The 23,628-nt window shown below is 38.9% G+C and overlaps 1 protein-coding gene across 1 annotated transcript in view; it reads right to left on the reverse strand.

Moving 5' to 3' along the window:
• Positions 1-772: 772 nt before the first annotated feature.
• Positions 773-23,628, reverse strand: part of SHANK2 (SH3 and multiple ankyrin repeat domains 2) — a gene marked incomplete at its 5' end in the record, with an annotated part of 750,291 nt that continues 727,435 nt past the window's right edge. The window contains one exon of the mRNA XM_044082082.1: positions 773-3,102. Coding sequence (XP_043938017.1) covers positions 2,544-3,102 — 559 coding nt within the window. The remainder of the gene's footprint in view (positions 3,103-23,628) is intronic.

A 23,628-nucleotide genomic window follows, 5' to 3' on the forward strand; every position in this document is an offset into this window, starting at 1 on the left:
TTTAAAAAAGATTCAAGGGGACGTGGGTGACCGAGAAATGGGGGGTTACCTTTTTGGGGTACTATCTATGACAACAGTGCCGTATCAAGGTAATAAGTACTGTAGGAGCAAATGCTAAGTTTAACAGATAGAGAATAGTCTACTTGGAGTCAAGTGGAGATGATCTTTTTAGTTATAGGATACGCTGATTAGATCAGTGTATATCTTTGTGATATATGCAGAATAATCATACAGTAAACGATAAATAACATCACAGTCTTGCATAGAATCCCACAGTTGACTTTTTACATCTTTACACACAAGCGTTCCTTAACTTTTTAGTACTTACTATTCAGCAAAGATGTTCATTGCAAAGCTTTAAATGAATATTCCCGTCACAGATCATCTTAACTTTTAGTTAGCAGTAAAATGTTTTAAAACACTGACATACAAGTTTTGAAAATTATTGTCTGGTATTTTGTGCTTTGAATGTTTACTTGCATTTGAAGGCTCATCTCTGTGAAAAACATGAAAGGAGATTAATTTTGCACGACATACTTACCAAGTAATAAAGAAATAAATAAATAACTATATTACTGAATAATTTTACCTACCCTGAGGCATCTAACATTTGCTAAGATTCAGACTAGTAATATCATTAAAATCATGATTTTACTCCAACTGAAAAAAGATACAGCTATGTTTCTCTGCCCTTTTTAACAAGTTCAATTGCAAATAATTCTGTTAACGTTCAAAAATGACCTATTCCCTACTTAGAACAAAGACAAAAATCTTAGTGCAATATTATATTTATTTCTTACAGTAATTTTGGTTGGCATACAAGATTATTAAGGATTGGGAAAGTGCAGTTACAGGAACATTTTAATCATTTCTAAATTAGAGGAATTAAAGCACAAAATTACAGCAACATATAAACTTGAACACAAGTCTTTTACACAAACTATAGCGAGAAACATCTTAAGATCCATCTAAAAATGAAAAGAAAGTCTAAGGGAAATTAGAAATTATATCTGTGGCTCATACATAGTCATTGCCAGATCAACTGGGTAATGCTGTAATTATTAGTAAGAACTCAGAAATCAACTACTTTGCTAACTTAGGTACCACAAATCATTAGCTGTATATGTAAATTCTGCAAATCAACAGTCACATCTAGTCATTATTTTGTTTTTATCAGAGTCGACTTAAAAGTGTGCTCAGGTATCTAAAAAAGGTACCATTACAGTTATACACAATTTTACATGTTGTGATACTTTGGTAATGTATACACAACTTGCCATAAACTAAGCATGTAATTGCAGCTTTTGAATATTACAGTATAGAACAAATGCTGGCCCTAACACTTGGGAAACCCATTACATAAGATGGTTTATATATGTTGAAACACTGGTGCACTGTAGCAATATAGCAGGATTTGGTATAATATAAATTTTCATTTCAAATTATACCAGTTGAAATCATTCACAGTTCTTTTGCTGAAAAACAGCAATATGTTCTAATAGAACTAATATTTCATTCTTTAGGCAAACAAGTCTTATATAAAATGAGTAGCAATCATTTATAGATCCCCTTTAGGCACACAACACACAATAAACATTAAAAATATATATGCATATATCTATATATATATATATCTATATATATATCTGATTGTGCCCCATATGCCACCAAAAGAATGATTGGTATCATGTTAACTTTTCATAAAGGAATACTGCAGCTTCACCAACTCTTGTGACAATAATATCTTTTACTGGCACGTCTTAAAATTTGTTAGACTCATTAAAGGAAAAAATTATGCAATATTTGAGTAGTTTACTTGCTAAATAATAGCACACTAACACCTTCACTCAAATGGAAGACAGTGATGATTAGTTTCTTTTCCTCCATACTATACTTACTGATGCCATTGTAACAGTTCTGACCGGGCGGTTATAAAATGCTTGCCCAGTACCGATTTCAACAAATGCTGAAAGAAAGCTAGAGAATGAATAATTGTTAAACATCTTACTTCCCCTCGTTTACTTTCAAGGTTTACTTAGGACTTTCAGTAAAATGCATCATTTCAAATGGAAATTAGTTAAAAACACATTTTAACAGGAAAATAAAACATAACATACATGGTATTAGAGCTTCTCAACATTTGATATAATGTCAATTTTATCTACATTTTTATTTTAGAAGTACTTGCATTTCTTGGAAGAAAGTCTAGCAAAGATAGAAAATGCAACACAGCTCTGCTGGTTTAGATGCATCCAAATGAGGTCGATTAAAAAGATTACATCTATTTTAAAGAAATACTGTTCGAGAAATCTCATACATCTTCCTTAAACTCCTCGGGGCCTGTAGCAGCAGCAGAAAACAGGCCACCCAGTAAACTGGTTAAATCATTTCCTTGTCATATTGTGCTTATAAACTAACTGTACAACCACCTTAACTTACAGTACCAAAAGGTATGTAATTTGTGCCATTACTACCAAAGGCCGTTTCATATCTAATTAGATACTTGAGAGTGAACAAAGTCTGAGAGAAAAGTTCAGCCTCTCTTATCTGTCTAAAATTTGTTTTAAAGCTCGTTCTATATTCATTCGATGTCCAACTCTAGTCACTCCAAGATCTATTAAATCTTCCTTTTGAAGGTTTGGTAAATGAGTGCCATCTATTTCATTATCCATAAAGGCCTCTTTATGTTCTGCTAGATTTAGACTTTCTAACCAGTCTGCTACATCCTGTTTAGTCCATAGATGGATTGGCTTGCTTGTAAAAGGCTTGTTTGAAATTGACTGTTGCAAGGCAGAGGGGGATGGAGATCGACTTCTTCCAGTATTTAGACTAAATAGTTCCCCGGTAGCCTGTGGGCTTGGCAGACAAAATATGTCAGAAAGAGTAGGAGAAGAAGCTGAAGATGGCAAAGAAGATGATCTCATCTCCTTAAGTGTTTCTGTGGGAGATACTACAGGACTCGGAGCACGTCTTGTAGTAGAAGTTCTATCAAACTCTGTCGTTCTATTCTGCAATGATATGGGTGGATTATTTCCAGGCCGAATAGTGAAAGTGACGCTTGAATTCCTTGTTCCTGAGATGGTCGTTAAGCCTTCTGTTCCCCTGAAAATATTGAAAAACAGTTTAGATTTAGAAATTTGTACAAAAAGGAAATAAAGAATGCAACTGAGCAAACAAAATGCAATAGGTTCATTAGCCGATAAGAAAAAACTACATTTTCCTCAGCAATGCACATTCTATACCTTTCAACATCATGTCCAAAAACAAAACCAAAACCCAGTAAAGCAGCATTCCCAAAATGCAGGAAATGCAGAACAAACTCATCAAATGGACACAGTACAAAATGCAGCAGCCCTCATTTCAATTACCCCTGCTGTCCTATCTTCAGTCCTAAAGCACTGACCCTAGTGCAAAACAGCCATCGACACACAGGCAGAAAAAGTGCAAACAGATACAGCAATCCCAAACATAGGACAGCAGGGGCAACTGAAACTAAAGCTGCACTTCATACTTTTTCCAGACTCTTACACACATGGTGTTGAAATCTTCATTAGGGATTAAAGGAATTTTGTTTCTACGTCAAGCACAATCTGTTGAAGCAAGGAAAACTAAGTTCCCTAGGAAAAAAATTCTGTTTTGAAGCCTGTGTCCATTTCAAATATAAATTTGAAAACATTTCTGACTAGCTGATAACCACATGCTGAAACAAATTTGTGCGCTGCCTTGCTCTGCATTTCCTACTTTTTGGGAATACTACCTTTAATTATGTGTTCACATGCTACAGTATTTAAGTCAGTACAAAGTCTTAACGACACCTCATTTAAATCATTTAACAAACTGTTCAATTTGTACTTCCTGTCAGCATCTACCATCACCCACAAGTACACAAAATACTGCTTCAAGATCAGAAAACAGACAACCATTTCTTTTATAGCCCAGTCATCCCTAAGCCAAGATTTTTATTCACTCCACAAGCAACATTAATCTAAGAGCCCCAGCAGCTTTTCCCCAGCCACCCTTTCAGAATAATATTCTGTGATACCAATAAAATATACCAGTGATTTCTTTCTTCCACATGCAAAAGTCACCAGGCACCTCATTCAGTTCTTTTCCTCATTTCTGATAATGATCTGGAAACTCAAGTCTACAAACAAATCAGGATAAAACAGGATAAAAAAAAAATAAATAAATAAAAAAAAAATAAAAAAAAAAAAAGGACTTCTAATATTAGCTGGCCCACTAATGACCCTGGCTTCTTTTATGACTTTTCATTGGAAGCAGACACAGGTATGCTTCTTTAATTCCAGCAGAAACATGCACATGTATTTATTTCTACTTGTTTTCTGGGGTAGATCACTGATCTCCATGGACCTATTCCAGCTTCAGCCCAAGAGCGATGTCTGGTTAAGTGACGTGCTCAGAGTCACACACTTAGGCAATGGCGAGTGAGAGAATCAAACCTTGCACCACTGAACCAACAAACAGCTCATATCCTGCATCATTAGTTTTAATGGAAATAAGTTCCACTGGAGGCATATGAAGGTATTCTGCATCAATTCCACTGGAGGTGCACATATTTATGCTGCATCACTTCCTCTGGAGTAGTTTTTGTAAACACTTGCAGCAGAGACGGAAAAATATACTTTTAAAATATTGTCTCGATAGTTCTAAGAAGCATTGTAGCTCACTGTTTATGGTTTCTATTTCATATTTTCAGGGTCCCTTGCTCAATCCTAACCTCTGGTTATTTTTTTCTGCAGGGCTTACATGTTCTTCCTGTGCTCGAATACCTTTTCCTGCATATTCTAATTCTCTCCCACCCTCAATGTGTATTCCAGTTCTCCCACATCTCAAAACATGACGACTAAATGGCTACTCTAAAGTGCTTCTAGGTAATACATTTTCCATGCTGTTGGAGATAACAGCATGTCTGGAAAAGAAAAGTGAATGAGGATTTTACTTTTTCACTTTATAAAGCTCAGTGAATAATAAACACATTTCCTTTCTCCACAACGGTGACCTTATTATCCTAAAAAGTACTCTACAATCTCAATGTCTTATACTAAGGCCTCACACCTTTATTTGCATATATTCTATGTGGTTCACATCCACATTTGACCCATTTTTCCTATGCATCTTTTTGACATCCTTATACTCTCCATAACAGTAATATCCATGTTCATTTCCTGAAAACAGTCATATGTATATCCTTTTTCCTACAAAAGGACCACAACTAACAGCACTGTCCTTTACAATGACAGACGCTTTCTATTCTGACACTACTACATTCCCACCATCTCTATCAAATTAACCACTTCCTTTATTATCAACATAGTCTTTTTCTTCCTCGACACACATTCTGCTGTGTACAAACCATTCCATCCTGTAACTGTTCAGATAGTAATACATTTTCATTCTACTTCCACTTTTAATCAGTAAAATTGCCTTTGTGAATTTCATTATATCCTTATGTTCTGCATAATTTCATTTTCCCAAATGTTCTCTTACGTTACATTTACAACCAACAACCTCATACTATTACTATCTCCATATGCAGTGTCACATATTTTTACATTTCTTCCAACATCTGCTTTTTACTATCAATATCCATTAAGAGCAATAAGCCAACACTTCCCTCCTCACCACCTCACATCTGCAAGCACCTTACCCAAAGGAACTGCTGTTATATCTAGCACTTCACCATTTTTCAACACTGCAACTCCCAAGCAGGTATAATTACACAACTCCATACTTGCCCCCACAGGGCTTTCATTTGATCTTTTTCTGTTTGTGATACCAATCTCTTGCAAAATACAAGATACCCGCATTCACTTCTTTATAGCATTTACACATAAATATTCACACATTTACACAAAAATATTTGCACAGCTTCATTTCTTATACTGTTAACATTTACCACCAGAAAGGAAAAATAGCCTTTCCCTTCTTTGCAGCTTTTGAACCTTCTAATTTCATTTTTTTCTAACTTTAATCCCCATCAACTTCAACCTTGCTCCTTCTATATTGCACCTCCTTCACCCTTGCTCCTTCCATATTGCACCTGCTTCACACCCTTGCTCCTTCCATATTGCACCTGCTTCACCCACATACTTCATCATTACACTAAGGAATACCATGTAGATACTCCCCATCCTGCTCCTGTACTTCATATTCTGTGCCCTCTTCTTCCTGCTCCTGTACTTCATCTTCTGTGCCCTCTTCTTCCTTTCTCAACTCTACTTCACTTTTTTTTATTAACACCTCATGTCTCATTTTCTCATTGGTTAATCATCACATTCCATTTTTTCCACTCTGAAATACAATATTTATTGCCATTTCTTTTTGTGAAATTACTTCTGCTCCAACAACTTCAGGCAGTCAAACTATAAACAGCTTGTTTTACTCCATTTTGTGGCACAGTTTTAAACTAATACCCTATTTCCCTGCATTATGCACACAGCTTTTCATTTGCACAATCTGACATTTAACTAAATGCCTGCCTTTCCCAAACTGGACAAAAAAATTTTCCGATGCCCCAAAGATTTCCCGTAACCCTTTGTCCAACAACATTAACTGCACAATATCTTCACTGTTAACACAACTCTTCCATATCCCAGTCCAAACATTTATTTTAAATTTCATATACAGTACTGGAAGTACATTTTACATCCATGTCTTCAGTATATCAGCAGTTCTAGGTTGTACAGTCAATGTATTGTGTATTAAAGTTCTTACATGAAAAAACATAGCTCTTCTACTAATGCATATTTCTCAAATGTTGTTGCTTTTCCCAGTTAGGGGTCGCCACAGCAGAACTCCTAACCGCTAATAATTGGTAGTTAATCTTTACGTGGCAAGTTACCAGCCCAAACACACAACCTTCAACAAAGGTACACCCATTCACACGTCTCCACACATTCACACGTCTCCACACATAAGACGCTCTAGTTGAGAATCAAACCACACAGACTCTTACTGTTTGGCAACAAAATGTAGGTTTACAAAAATTCACTTTCTATTTGGAGAATAGCCCTAATTGAGGTAACAGTAAAGCCTAAATGCACAATAACACTGCCTCAAACATACCTGTCTCTAGCATTTCCACTTTTCTGCAATATTCTCAAAACCAGTCTCATTTCTCTTGTAGTTTGTACTGTTAAACAATCACATAGCTCAGTGCTCATGTCCTGGCCATATGAAGCCCTACTCAGAACTGATAATTTGCGGCTGCTTCTCTCCTGAACTCCAAACAACTAAATCATTACGATCCACAGTAGTTAGTTGCAGAGTAACTTCAGTATTTTCTTAATTACTCAGATTGCCTGCTGCCCTTTCTGGATTGTCAGCATCACCAAAAGCTGTCCAAGTTTTTGAAACAGCATACTTCTGCAAACAAGCACTTCCAAAAACAGTCTCAGTTTCAGCATCCACAGATTCCTTATCTGAAGTCCAACAAATTATGGATTCAACACCTGGATCATCTGCAATATTTTTTTAGTCTCCTGACCTTCTTTTGCCATCACCACAGCTTTAATTTGTTTGCTGCCATATCTGAATGATTTCCCTTTTCACAGCACCCTGGTCAAATGGTTGTCAGCATGACTTTCTCCTGTAAAATGGTCATACGGCCAGTCAGATGTACTCCATCAACAAAGCATAAATTAAAATTCTGATAGGACTACACCACATGAATTCATTGCTTGACTATGCTTTAAAAAATCGGAGAAAATGACAGGAAACTGTTTTTGTTTTATGTATGCACTTAAGTTGCCAAATTGATCTATCTTTTTGTTTCTTCCAATGCCCAATACTATAATACTATCTCTGCATTTTATTTTCTGCTTTGAGAAAATATGAAGTTTGTCTGCTTTAGCTAAATCTATTTCATTTTCTGTTTTAAGTCTGTTTAGCTTGGTGTAGATGCCATCTTGGATTAATTACTGATTGATGACCGTAAGAATTGGACTAATTATTGCTAGTCCTGGATAGGTACGAGCACTCGGGCTTCAGATTTCACTTGTTTTCATTGGATCTTTGGCTTGCTTGTTTTATACTTCCTGCTCAGCCCTGTCTTTCGGAGAAGACAGCAGTCATGTGCATCATTGTACACACAATGCATCACTAACTGCTAGATTTTAAAATTACAGAAAAGGCCAGGAAAGTACTTTTGTACACTACACTTACCTAAATGATCTAGGCATTTAATGATTTTCTGCACTGACTGATGCTGTTTCTACATTTTGGATTCTGTTTTGAGTAAATCTGCATTTTTCTTGCCTTGAATAAATCTGTTTAGCCTGGTGTAGAGACCATCTTGGAATAAGTATGGACTAATTTAAGAGATTATTTGCTGTAGGCTCATATTTCCACTAATTTTTCACTGTTTTCTTTCATTTGTAATATTCGCTATGCAGAGCTGGAACAAGTGCAGCACAGCTGTACACTGCAGGTAGTCCAAGCAAATCAATTATTTCATCCTATAACAGTTAGAGATTACCTTCTTGTCACTGTTGTGAACAAGTTAGTTATCCACTTCCATTCTGTCTAAAGTTTTCTCTGGGCTGTATGAAGTTGTGCTGACGTCAGCAGACATGAGCTCACCTGAGCACATTTCCACAATCTCTCTTATTTTTGTGTGGGTCTTTGTTTTCCTAGTCCAAAAAACTTCTCCCCTGTATTATTCCCCCTAATTCCTTAATAAACTTCACCACACAGCAACAATGGTCATTATGGGGAGACACCTGATCCTGCTTCTAATGTCAGCCTTATACCACATAACATCCTAAAGAGAGTGTAACAATTGCCCCACACTCCCTGATAAATCCTTTGGTTTAACAATGAGTTAATATACAAGATGCACAAATAACTGGAGGCAACCATCTCAGCCATTTGCATACACTGGTTTTACACCCCCTGCATCTACACAATATCCACATATTGTAAATAAACTGTCTTATGCTGTTGCAATTAAAATCTCTATCCAAAACTACTACAACTACAAACCAAAGCATCAGTTTAAACCCAAAGTCTACTTCTTTCATGCTATCCAACATAAACAGGTCTAAAGCAACATCCAGCAGTAAACACAGCCATATAAAGGGGTCACACAAGCAGCCTGCACAATCCCTTACGGCAACTTGCACATAAGTCAACATCTTACTGATAGGCAACTCAGTATTACACATACTGATGCTGTACTCACCAGGGTGAGCAAAAACAGAATGAGGAGAATCAGTCTGTGCGATTCCAGATAACTCGTGTCCCTTCACCCTTGGTACACACAGGACCTGATACTTGCACACATGGGATCAAATTACTTCAGCTGCACCATCTTAGAATCCATAAAGAAGGGCTTGAACAACATATAAAATGGATGTGAACCTAGTATTGAGCAATATACTACCATTGCAATAATGATGCCTCAATACAAGCAAAGGGTAATAGACTAATTATTGCTAGCTAAGCTGTCTAAGGTCAGTCTCTTTAATTACCCACATAGCTAATCAAAATACTGCTCTATGCCATAAGCCTTAAAAATGCACTATTCACAGGCATTCCCAAACCAGTAAAATATATGCTTAGCTACTGAAATGTTGCTTCTGTAGCATGCAGAATATGATAAACACAAAGTTCCACATGGTCATGCTTCAGTCTATTCTCCCATTTTTAAGGAAGGACAACTGGATGTGCTCTCTAGATCTCCAGGATGCGTACTACCATATAACAATGACCAGGCCATCCAGGGATCATCTGCACCTCTGACTGGGAGCCAGTCACTTCCACTTTTGGGCCCTGCCCTTCAGTCTCACTACAGCCCCCAGAGAGTGTTCACCAAATGCATGGCAGTACTCATGACTCACTTGAGACATTTAGGAATCCAGGTGTTTCCTTACCTGAAGGACTGGCTCCTTACTGCACCCACCTGCCATCAACTTATTCAAGCAAGGGACACAACCACAGTTCTATGCTTACAGCTGGGCATTACGATAAATTCAGAAAAGTCTGCTTTATTGACATTGCAGAGTACAGTCTTTATAGAAGCAGACTTAGACACGATCAGCATGTTCCTGAAACTCCCTCCCAAAAGTGATGGTCCTCCAACAACATGTGGATCTCCTGTCAAAACAAAAAGCACCAGCATCACAGATTCTCAGACTGCTCAGCACTATGGCAGCAGCAATTATTGCAATAATCCTTCCTTGTGAGATCTCACATGTGCATTCTTCAGTGGCTGCTATTCACACACAATGGACATTTCAGGACTAACCCCATGAATCATCTAGTTTTGATTACAGACTCTTGCAAGGACGAGCTTCACTGCTGGCTAATGTCAGAGACAGACTATGGGCTGCCCATTTGTTCTCCCTACTCCATTGCCTATGGTAACCACAGACACCTCCTTGATCGGGTGAGGGTGAGGTGCCATTATCAGGGACGGACAGCCTAAAGTACTTGGCAGGCTCACAAGGCTCAATTGCACAAATGTCCTGGAGATGTGCAGTTCTAGCATTGCAGGCCTTTCAAAACTCTTCCCCTAGGCACAATTGCAATCCAGTGGCACAACATGTCAGTAGTCTGGTACATAAACAAATGAGGAACCACCAAACCAAATCCTACCCCATGTGTCAAGAGGCTCTGAGATTATGGAAATGGGCAGAGTCCACCCAGCATTTTCTGATTGCAATGCACATTCTGGGGAAATCCAACATAATAGCAGACAGACTTAGCAAAGCTATTCTGCTACCTCACAAGTGGTCTCAAGAATGAGATAGCAGAATTGATTTTCCACACATGGTGTTCTTGGGGGTGGCAAAAAGGTTGCAGCAAGGCTGGCCCCAAGTGCAGCAAATACTTTGCACTGATCCCTCAACAGGAACAACCCTCAAGGGACACTTGTCCACAAGTGGCCTCCACGACTCCTATATGCTTTTCCTCCCTTTCCACCAATTCCCAAAATATTGCAGAAAACCAGTTTTCTGGGCAGGACACATATTAATTGCCCCATACTGGCCTCGTCAAATTCGGTTCCCCTTCCTGAAGCATCTACTGGAGGAGCCTTGGATCCTGGACCCAGTGCCAGATACGATGACCCACTCATCAGGAGCTCTTCATCCCACTCTTCAGTCCATCAAACTGACAGCTTGTCTACTCCAATTCCCAGAATAGCCAAGTTCAAGAATTTATCAGAATAAGCACAGTATATCCTATTGCCATCTCACAAATCTACATCTAGGAAACTATACCTCAGTAAGTGGAAAATGTTTTCCATCTGGCTATAAAAGAAGAACATTCCTGGCATCTATATCAGATATTTTGGAATTCCGAATGAAACTGTTAAGTGAAGGAGCTGCAGCAGCGACCATTTCAGTCCAACTCAAATGCATCCAAACGTGGTATCTCATAATCTAGCCAATGCTTAATGCACTTAACCACTGATCAGATCCCCTACTGCTCCCTGGAACTTAAATTTAATCTTGTCCAAAATTATTTTTCAACCATTTGAACCAGTCTCTCTTGCAAATTGAACTTTCTTGGAAGACCATATTCTTGGTGGCCATTACATCAGCACGCAGATTTTTGAAATTGCAAGCCCTTTCCATTAAGCAATCTTACCTAATATTTCAGAAAGATAAAGTTTCCCTCAGCATGAATCCATCATTCCTACACAACGTATGTTCAGAATCCACACTGAATCAAACAATTGAGCTACCAGCTTTCTTTCCTAATCATTCAAACCAGTTGGAATATATGCTTCACAAACGTGACGTGCATTGACAACTTTACTTCTATTTGGGCAAAACAAAAAGATCTCAGAAGGGCTGATCAACAGTTTGTCTCCTTCTCAGATTCAGAAAAAGGTGCACCCGTCTCCAAAACTACATTATCAAAATAGCTCTCCAATTGTATTCCCTTTATCTACAGAGAAGCATGAATTACTTTACATAAGGTAAAGCCTCGCTCTACAAGGGCAGTTTCTACTTCTGCAGCCTTCTTGACCAGGTTACCTATTGATTCTATTTGTGCAGCTGCCACTTGGTCAAATCCACATACCTTATATCTCATTACAATGTGGACAAGGCCTCTAGGAACAGAGCTTCATTTGGATCTCCTGTCCTGAAACAGTTACTCCTGTGAGCCACCCAAGACTGCGGTGCTGGGAACTCTACCCAAAATTAAGAATGAAGGCACGATTGAATAGCTTCACATTAACAGGTTACATACTTATAATGTTCCATGTGAGTTGTTCTTCTCACCTTCATTATTATGACCCCTCCTACCCCCTTCTCACCTTCATTATTATGACCCCTCCTACCCCCTTCCTACGTATGGAAGTACAACAGGTGCCACTCTGGTTTTGGTTTTCTTGAGGTGTTTCCTTTCAGCCTGGATTTTGATTTCCTTGCAATCTTGGATATGTTTCTACACTAGCTGGTAGCAAACATCTGGGGAATGTTCATTGTGGGCTAGGGCTTTGACCTCAAGCTGTTTGAGACCTCGACCTTTGCTATTTGGCAAACTCTGAGCTGATGATCACCTCCAAACCCATCAGTAAGAATGAAGGAGAGAACAACTCACATGGAAGGTTATGGTAAGTACATAACTTCTTATTTATGAGGATTAGTTTGTACCACTGACCTTTAAATTATAATGAAAGCACTAGGAAGAAGCAGAAGGGTAAATAAACAATCAACTTTCCTGTACCCCCCCACCAGCAACCCTAATGACCAAGACCACCCCTCGTTTAACTTACAGCCAATATCCACCTCCTATATACGTACCCTTCTGAAAAAGCTCAAACCAACCACCCTGGCGGCGGACCAACTCCCAGCAGACTACTTACAAATCGCATCTGATGCCATAGCATACCCCTTATCAATCTTGATTAACAGAACCATAGCTGAAGCTACCATTCCCTCTATTTGTAAAATTTCCTATATCATCCCTCTTCACAAAGGCGGGACCTCTACAGACACATCTAACTACAGACCCATTGCTATACTGTCTCCACTGGAACGGTGTGTTCATAAACAGCTCATAAACTACCTCACCCTAAATAGTCTATTGTCCCACACCCACCATGGTTTTCGCCCCCATCATAGCACAACCACTGCCCTTCTCTCTTTCGTGGACTCACTCAACAGCAACCGTAACAACAAATTAATATCCTCCGCTCTCTTTCTTGACTTGTCAAAAGCCTTCGATATGGTCAGTCACCAACTCCTGCTCCACACCTTGAAAACACTACATCTTAGTAACCTCGCTATCAGCTGGTTCAATGCTTACCTCACTGGTAGAAAACAAGCCGTCCAATGGCAAAACAAGCTATCCGATTTACTCCCAAATAACATCGGTGTTCCCCAAGGCTCTATACTTGGTCCCCTTCTCTTCTCTATCTTTATAAATGATCTTCACTCAGTCATCCCTAGAACCTCTTGTATTCAATATGTAGACGACTCCACCCTGATCTGCTCAGACATCTCCCTCACCAAACTCCAAGTTTCAACCCAGCAGTGCTTTACTATAGTTGAAAAATGGTTCTCAGATTTAAAACTTTTACTAAATCCTACTAAAACCAAGTTACTGCTATTTTTTCCCTCTGCATCTATCGGCCAAGGTAAAGAACCTCCAAACGCCAACAACCCTACTTTCCACGTGATCTCTACCAATGGAACCATCATAGAGCCTGTCTCCCACACCAAACTACTTGGTGTGACCATCGACCACAAGCTCAAATTTGACATACACATCAGCTTAACCATTAACTCTGTCAATAAGAAACTAGGCTCCATGTACAGAATAAATAACTTCCTAACCCACACACCAAACTAACTATAGCTCGCACCCATCTCCTTTCAACCCTCCTTTATGCCTCCCCAATATTTTCATTCCTCAACAAGACTGAGCTAAATAAACTTTATACAGCTTATAACCATATAGCCAGATTCATAACAGGGACGCCTTATCGAACCCACCACTGCCTAAATCTAAAGGCACTTGAATGGTTAGAACTGCCCAATATCCTCAAAATCAACCAACTCACTGAGGCATTTAAGATAATTAACCAACCAGACAACACCCCCTCACTTAATAAAATACTTACCCCCTACTCCAACCTAACCTGCCTCACATCTTCTAAAACTGTCCGGGTACAAACCGTCAAATCTAATAACTCTGGAGGTGATGCTCTCTACACCAACTCCATTGGTAGGCTGTGGAACTCCCTCCCAACCAGCCTAAGAATTATTACCTCACTCAACCAATTCAAAAAAACACCTCAAAGAATTCCTCAAGTCACACTGGCTGTGCCCCTGTACCAAACCTGACTAACTAAAAGTTCAGGCCTGTACCACCCCAGAATTCCACCACTTCCCTCCAAGACGACAATTGCAATTGAAGCATGTGAGATTATTTACAAGTTCTGTGCCTGTTTTATATAGTGTGTAAAGCCAATTGTTGTATTTTTATTCTCCATTTCAACTACATGTATAGCCAATTGTTTTATTTTTATCTCTATTTCAAATATATGTAAAGCCTATAGTAATTTTTACTGTCTTAGCATCTATTATGTTATCTGTACCTTCTTCTTGGAGCTTTTCTCCCCAGGCCTCTACTGAAAATGGACATGTATCCAGCTAGACTAGCCCGGTAAACAAATGTAAAATAAAATAAATAAATATTTACCCCTCTGCCTCTTCCTAGTATTACTGGTTTTATGTGGGGTTTTTTGCCTTTTAAAAGTATAAGAATACAAATCACCAATTACATCCTTCAACACATGCATCCAATTCACTAGACATTCTCCAAGGCATTACCCACTTTTATTACTGCCTATGGAATTATCCTATAATGTTCATTAGGCATTGTCTTTTCAGTATTCAGGCAACACACACACAGACACACGCACACACACAGACACACGCACACAGACAACTGAATGAGAATGGAGTCACCCAACAGCCATGTTTTACATACTGAGCGTTTATCAAATGCTTCCTTCCCAAGTGAGAGGATTATAACCAGTACTCAAAAGAAACTGGCAAGTAAGCCTACATAGCATGTATTTATGACCCTCATGCAGGAAAAAAAATATATCAAAGCCCGAGGGAGAGATCTGTCCATTGAAGTAGAAACTTTCTGATGTCTCTTCTTCACTATTCTTAAGGATTAACAAGATCAGATTTAGCAAAACATCACCTGGAGCAGACTAACTTTTTTAAATGTTAAGACCACAGATTCTCCTAACTGCCAAAGACAATACATGTGAGTGTGCAAGTGTGTGCATGTCTGCATGTATGCAAGTATGTGAATGGATGCCATTTAGTCTACTGAGTAATTAGATTACAGACTGGTATGGTTTGAATGAAAGTGTTTGAAAGTTAGTGTAGTGTAGATAGGGTTAGTGTGTGAAGAGATTACATAAAAACACCAGATCCCAAAGCATGTGTAGTTGGCGTATGTTTTGCCGATTGCACTGGGTGTGATGAAATATGTAAGACAGTGTGTGTGTTTTATGTGCATGTCTGTTGCTTGTTGGGAGTGGTTGCAGTGTTTTACTTGTGGGGTCTTGTATCCCCTTTCTTAATGTTACAAGTTAGTGGTTATGAGCATGCAGAGTCGAGTCACCCGGCAAAAAATACTGACAAATATGTTCAGCGTGTGTTGTATTACTCTCTAGTTTGACAGTATGTGATGCCTGCATGTATATGCGCCAACAGTGTTTTAGTTTACATTGTGTGTGTTTGAATGACTGTTAGAGTGCCACAAATTACCACTGGGATATGTCAAGTATACTTTCTTTCATTTACTATTAAGTGCAATTATTCAATAAATCAGGTATCTCCATTGCAGAATTTAACCCGAGTTTGTGATGTTTTCCTATATGGACTTCTACATCTCAAAGAAACAGCAATGTCTTCATTCAACAACTGACAACAGCTGGACTTTTTATGAGATAAAATCTGTATTTGCTTTTGAGATTCTGTATTTAGTTACAGTTTGCAACGCTTTTTAAGGCAACTACATTCATCATGAGGACTGCAAAAGCTTAGAGTGCAGAGAGTCATCTTTTATTTGGACAATGTTTAAAAAAACTACAGGATTCTCCAGCTTTGTTTGTAACTGTTGACATGCACAGCTGAATCACTTCAGCTTTATAGCAGAAGTTAAATATAGGTCTTCAAGACTTAGTTGTTAGCAATTTGAGCAATGCTGATTGCAGCCTTTTGCTTCAGAACAGATGCTACCATTCTGCAGTGTACTTGAAAGTGAAATGTAGCAATTTAAAATCCAGCATGAGTTCTTAGTGTGATCATGTTGATCTCCAAATATATCAGGCACATCTTTCCAGGACCTAGGTTTAGGTTTCCCTTTTTTATTTCCATGTAAAGTGTAATTTATTAATTACTGTGCAGTATACAGGTACATTACTGATTGAGGGTGTTTTATTCTTTTAAGAGGGAGTTGGAAACAATAGCTACATTGCAGCTGTGAATGTTTTCATACTTTACAGGGATAATGCCCCAAGTGCAACACCAATGACATGAGTTTAGTTAGCTACTTCAACACTGAAGGGTCTGAAATCAGATAGTGGAAGTGAGTGGTGTACCTCAGGTTCCCCTGTAGTGGAGATGAGGCAGTCTAGCACTGATTCCCACAGTGAAACAGTAGTACAAAATGTGGCAATGCAGCACATCATATACTCACACAACAGTGTGCACATCATCTCTGCCAGATGGAAGGACTTGAGCCCTACAGCAGAAAAACCCTGATGGTGTGCCAGGATGACAGCCTCCACTGATTTCAGTACCTTTAGGGTGAAAAGCAAAGGCTAATCAGATCATGGGACTCTTCCAGTGAGGCTGTGAACTGCCAAAGTATCCAGGTGTACTAGGCCCAAGGAATGACAGTCTAATACAATGCTAGAAGACCTCAGATAGCTCTGGATTGCACAACGGTCGCAGTCATTTTGCTGATCTTTTCTAGTATGGCTAGCTAGCAGCAAATCGATGTAATTTTTTAAACAAATCAATATCACATTCTGTATGTAACTGAATGACTTTAAGTACACAATTATTTATCTTGAGACAACCTTGACACCCAAAGTAAAAAAAAAAAAAAAAATTAAGTTTTCCATTTACTTTTTGGGTAGAAGAAGAAAATAATGGGTGTCAAAGGAAAAGGTCACCTGCACAACTTGCCAGCACAGACAGACCTGTTATTTCTGCATCTACATATGTATGTTGTCACAAAAGGGAAGAAAGTGAAGACAAAACAAATAGTAAGGAAATAGAAAGAACATCTGCAATAAGTTCTAACATGAAAAGGATGGACAAGAAAATGGTGGGGTACATTATTTAACCTTCATCGATCAAAACATCATGTCATCTGCCATACAGTCTACTAATATAAGCCTTGATTTGCCAGATATCCAGGTTAATACCATCAATCTACTTAAACCAAAGTTCATTAATCCAATGATTTAACCTCATTAATCCAATGATTTAATCGCAGTCTTGCAGCAACTTTTGTAATGCCCCAGTTACAACTTTTGTAATGCCCCACTTACTGTACTACTTGCCCCAGTTACTGTACTACTTGCTAGCTCACTATTCATTTGTATTTGACACTGTAATTAGAAATGATTCACTGCCTCTGGGAATTGCTTTCTTGTGCACAGATTTATTTGTATTGATTCCACTCAATTAACTAGGTAGGTCCATGAGGCACAAGTGCTTCTTTTCAGCTAAGCTATAAAATTAGTAAATATCGATCAGTTCAAAATTATGATTCTATGCTACCATGAAACAAGACATACTGTTTAACATTAAGTGTTTAGCTTGAAAACAGCCTGGTTAGTTTTAGTGCAATATGGCTTCATCTTCATGCTTGCAGCTCACAGCTTCCACACTGCCAGTATGCAGTTTCAGACAGGGGTCTAAAAAGTCCGTCAGGCACATAAATATCTATAAAGCATTGTACCAAGCTGACGTATCTACAAAGTGAAAATATTATCTGGCTAGACTGCTGGAAAAATGTGTTCAGGAGTCCCAGTTTAGTAGGTATAGGATATACATTTCTAAGCATTTTATATAAACTAACAGTCTGTTATAACATCATAGTTTCTCTAAGAACAAAATGTCAATGCTGTTTAAGTGTTTTTAATTTATTCTTCAAAAAAATAAAGCAATCATTTACATGCCACCTGTAGGAACAGCATAGGGATGTAGGACAATTTTATTGTATAGAAAGTTCATAGCCACAATTTAACACACATTACCTGTAGACATAGAACATAGATATAGCAATCCCAAATCTACAATGATTTTTATAAATCACCCTCAGGTAGTTATGCAGCATTACTAAAATGACCACAGATTATAAATATCTGACTACATAAAATATAATAAACATTAAACAGTTTTGCAATAAGACTTCACACCACTGGGAAACTTCAAAGATGGACTGCAACTTTAAATGAAGCAAAGACACACACTGTGTTCGACTGACAACTGTAACACTCAAAAATAGTATAAAATACAACTGTATCGCCACTTTAAATAGAACTTTTTCAGAGCACTGCTTGTGTGTGCCATTTGGGACAATGCATTGGATAGCAGTCTTCAGTGAAGTATCTTAACAACATGAGAAGATTGTGTTCAATTTTTGAATAAGTACTGATAAACACAGCTGCACAAACATGAAGTGTGACTGACCACTCCAGCTGCACTCCGGATTTTCCCTATTGAAATTTGGAAAGTGGGACTATGGAAAGGTCATTTATATTCAGACATTAAAGCCAAACTGAAGGTGAAGTTAAAATAAGGGATCAACATTGTCTAGTATTGCAGTGGAAAGTAAGGAACCCTGTGTTTAGTACTAAAATCTATTTAGTGATCATATATATTAATTTAATTAGTTTTCTTGGCTGTGTGTGTGCATGATATCTATTGGATGTCATTGAGTGCAGATGGGTATTATTGTCACTGACCTTACTTGTACTCCATATAATTATATTTTGCCTCCAAGTAAGAAAGCATATCTGATGTCTGTCCTTAGATTGCTCCTCACACTGTAGAAGGGACTGCAGCCAGCCAATCACATAGCAACTTTATGCTGCTGCATTATTGGTTAAGATTAACCCTTACTTTAGGACAAAAAATGCAATGATGCTGCCACACATGCATGCATGATTCCATGCCAGCACTGCATAGAGAGTCTGTTCATCCCTTCTAAAAAAAAAATTAAGATAATACATTATGTTTTGGCTTGTGAGGGTGGCCTAATGGTTAAGGTGTTTGCCTTGCAAGCACAAGGTGAAGAGTTCAATTTTCACAACTGATTAATTGCCTAAGCTTAAAAATGGCTCGCAAGGGCAGTTAGCATAGTACTAATCTATGAACCTAAGCAGAGCATAGTGATCCATGCAGCAGCTTCACCCCCTTTTACCCCCATACTTCTGTGACTAACCCATATTCATACAACTATTTACATTACTAGGTTAGATAGAAATATTGCATCACTTAAGTGTGACTCAGTGAAGTATACGATTACAGTAAACTGACACAGTCTTTTCATTCCAATTACAACATAGCTTCCAGTGTCATTTTTTTTGGCTTTACCAGATGCCTTTTCCCTTGGCAATGATTTATAGATACTGATCTGCCTCATGGGCTTTTTAGCCCCCTGGCTGAAACTGCATACTGGCAGTATGGAAGCTGAGAGCTGCATCACATTATGTACAAACAGCATGAGATACATTTCACATACCTACTGTACCCAATGAGAAAAAGAAAATATTCTTATCTTTACAATTAATGACACAAATCAACCAACCTACCTTGCAGCTGCCCACAAATTTACAGAAATTCTTTAATTTCTCCTCATATTTTTGTCCTTTCCTTTGCAACATTGTTATTTTGGTAAATCACTGAGGATTAGCAAGTCTATAATAACAAACACTTACATACTTTTTCACTTCAGAAAATGCACAAATGGTTCTTCAATTAACTTTGTAAGTAACTTGGAGTAATATTTAAAGATTGTCCCTGATTTTCGACCCATTTCCCCCCAATTATCTTTATCATGAATCTTGAGCTAAGAAATCGAGAGGTATGTGAACAAGAGCAACGATAGCAGGTCACCAGCCATCCTGTAGTGAGAGTAAAGTGCCTGTTCTGTGGACAATACAAAATGACAAAATAATTAAAATTATTAATAAGCCTGTGCTTAGTGGTCTGCTCCCAATATCTAATTAAGCATATGCATACTACACAACTGCAATTACATCTAGAAGATAAAAGCTATTATTTTCACAGAAGACATGGCCACTTTCTAAACAGCAGCAGCGGAAATCATGTTATTTGCACAGTAGCTACATAATCTGCATGGTAGTCACTGCCCTTACTTTTCAGATGAAATACTTTCCTGCCAGCAGAGAATCAAACAGCGTCACGGCCTCCTTAATTATAAAAGTAAAATGATCACAACAGTATTCAGTTTCTTCCACTTCATTAGTAAAAGATCATTAATTTGTATGCAACGGACTATGTTTTGAATAGACTATTTTCTTTCACACAAGCGCATCACTGAACACTGTTTTTAATGGTTGCATAGTATACATGGATGCACAACTATTGGGAAATGCAGAAACGACACTTATTTCAGTATAAATAGAGGCATAGCGTACTCCTACCAAGAAAATCACCAAGACTACTTGAATAAATCACATTGACAACACACACAAAGTTATATCTTAATCACATTTGCTATGGTTTTTATTTATTTACTGGTCTATTGAAAACAGTGAAGCCTGACTACAGAGTAAGTGTGACCAATATGATACATACATTATGTTTTTACTTTATATTAAATGCTCTACTTCTGCTCATATACACAAACTACTACTAAATGTTTTATTATTCTCATTATTATTATTAATAAAAGCATTCTGTTTTGTGTCTCATCTTCAAAATTATTAAGACTTCAATCAGCCTGTTTGCACTATTAGTACTGCATTGTATAATCCCACATTATGAACACCATGTGAGATCTAGAATAGATATAGGTTGCAGTATTGCTTAATGAAAATCATACATACATACATACATACATACATACATTGTGATAATGTTTAGATCCCTGCAGCGTGTGGCTCTGAGGGATTGGGATTTCTTTAAGTGGAGCATGTCCAACAGCTCAAGGTTTGACATAGCCTTGTATGTTAAGCAGAGACTGCCTCCGAGTAGACTATATGCCACAGGGTATAGCTGTAGTGTTTTTATATGGTCAGCATATGGCATCTGCTTTAGGCCTGAGATTCTTTTAGTGAGGTATTTGTGTCCTTTCCAACTTTTGCAGATGTCTTGTGAGATGCATACCAAACAGGGCACAATACTCTATAATGGGTCTAATGAGGGATGACTACAGTGAGACAATGACCTCCTTTTTTCAGGATGAAAAGCCATTAGTGATGAGGTGTGCCACATAAAAGGATTTCCTGACTGTTGTAGCAATGTGGTTATCAAAAGTGAAACCACTGTCCACCTGATCCTGAAGACATTGCCAACATCCTGGCTGACAGGTTCAGTGCAAACTTCTCCCCCCCCCTCCCCCCCAAAAGGAGAGATATCGATACCAAACGATTGCAGCCCCCCAAACATCTCCAGCGCCCAAGTGAGAACTGCTCTCCAAAGCAAAAAACACAGCATCCATGGGACCTGATGGTGTCCCCGGCTGTGTGCTCCATGAACTCAATGAGGAATTAAACCCACAGCTAGGACAGCTGTTTAATCAAAGTCTTACCTCTGGATACGCACTCCAGGAGTGGCGACTGCAACTGTGGTACCACTTCACAAAGGCGGTGCCTCCACCGACCCTGGAAATTACCGGCCCATTAGCTTGACAAGCCTTATCTGCAAAGCCATGGAGAGGATCATAATGGACCTCATAAATAAAGACATAGGAATTTGCAGACTTTGGATCCAACCCAGTTTGGCTTTGTCAAAGGCAGATCATGCCTTTTAAACTTGGTTGAGCTTTTCAAAACAGTCACCAAAGCCATTGATGAGGGAAAGGCAGTCCATACAGCCTACCTTGATCTGGCTAAGGCCTTCGATACAATACCCCATTCGGGTATCATTGAAAAACTCATCAGCTTAAATGTCAACCCATACATCACAAGATGGGTTGCAAACTGGCTGAGTGACAGAACCCACAGGGTCAGAGCTGCTGGCGCCATGTCAGACTCAAAGCCTGTCACAAGTGGTGTCCCACAGGGCTCAGTCCTGGGCCCACTCTTGTTTGGCATCTACTTTTCCAAGTACAAGCAAACACAGGAGGGTTATGCTGACAAAGTTTGCAGATGACTGCAAACTGCCATAGTAGAAAACACATCTGACACAGATATCCTTCAGAAGGGTCTCACAGAAACGGATAACTGGTGCCAGAGCCACGGCCTAAAGTTAAATGCCAAAAAATGCATAGTCATACCCTTCGGGAAAAACAAGGTTACCCCTAGCTACCAAATAGGTGGCAATCCACTGAGCACAGAAGAAGTTATCAGGGACCTGGGGACCCAGGTTGATAGTAGTCTGTCATTCGACACCCATGTAGCTAAAGTAGTTAGGAAGACCTTCTACATTGCCCACCTTATCATGAAGGGATTCTCATCTAGATCAAGGGAGGTCATAGTCTCCTTTACTCATCACTCATCAGACCAATGATTGAGTACAATGCCCCATTCGGAATGTATCTGACCCGACACTTGCAGCAGCTGGAGAGGCCACAAAAGTTCCTCACCAAAAGGATAAAGGGTCTCAAAAAATCTGTCCTATGCTGCCCGACTGAAAGAACTCCAGCTCTATTCAGTAAACGCCATCTGCTCAGAGGTGACCTTTGCCTAACATACAAGGCCATGTCAAACCCAGATTTGATGAATATGCTTCACCTCAAAAAGTCTAGATCCATCAGAGCCACAAGGGCGGGAGACTTAAACCTTGACACGGCTATTAATAGGACGTGCTGGAGGGATAGATTCATCACCCAAAGACTCCCTATGCTGTGGAACAAAATCCCGGTACATGTGAGGCAGAGCACCTCGCTGGTCTTGTTCAAGAGAAATCTTGACCAATGGATGGGAGATCGCAGATATACCCCAGGGTTTACCTCAGTGTCACTGCTCGACAGAGGCACAGCAAAATAATGGGTATAGTTCCCCATACTAAAGGGGTGGCGTAAGCCACAAAACGATGGGATAGGCTTGTAAATGCCCTCTGGCAGATAGCCTAGTATGAACCTATGAACCTGTGTCCCTAACACTCTCATCACACTTTCGACGTTGTGTCCTGCCACCTGTGTGTAATTCATGGGTACATGCTTTATTCCAAAGGGGATAACTATACATTTCTTGGCATTGAGCTTGAGCCCATGGCTCTGGCACCAAGCATCTGTTTCTGTAAGGCCCTTTTGTAGAAAATCCACATCATTTGGGGATTCAATAATGAATTCCACTTTGCAGTCATCTGCAAACTTTGTTAGCCAGAGTCCCTTAGTGTTGGCCTGTACTTCAGAGAAGTAGATGCCAAACAAGAGCAGTCTTAGGACTAAACCCTGGGATACTCCCACTTGTCT

Source organism: Protopterus annectens, chromosome 9.part0 (assembly GCF_019279795.1).
Source record: "Protopterus annectens isolate FY-2018-M chromosome 9.part0, PAN1.0, whole genome shotgun sequence".
NCBI classification, from domain to species: Eukaryota; Metazoa; Chordata; order Ceratodontiformes; family Protopteridae; genus Protopterus; species Protopterus annectens.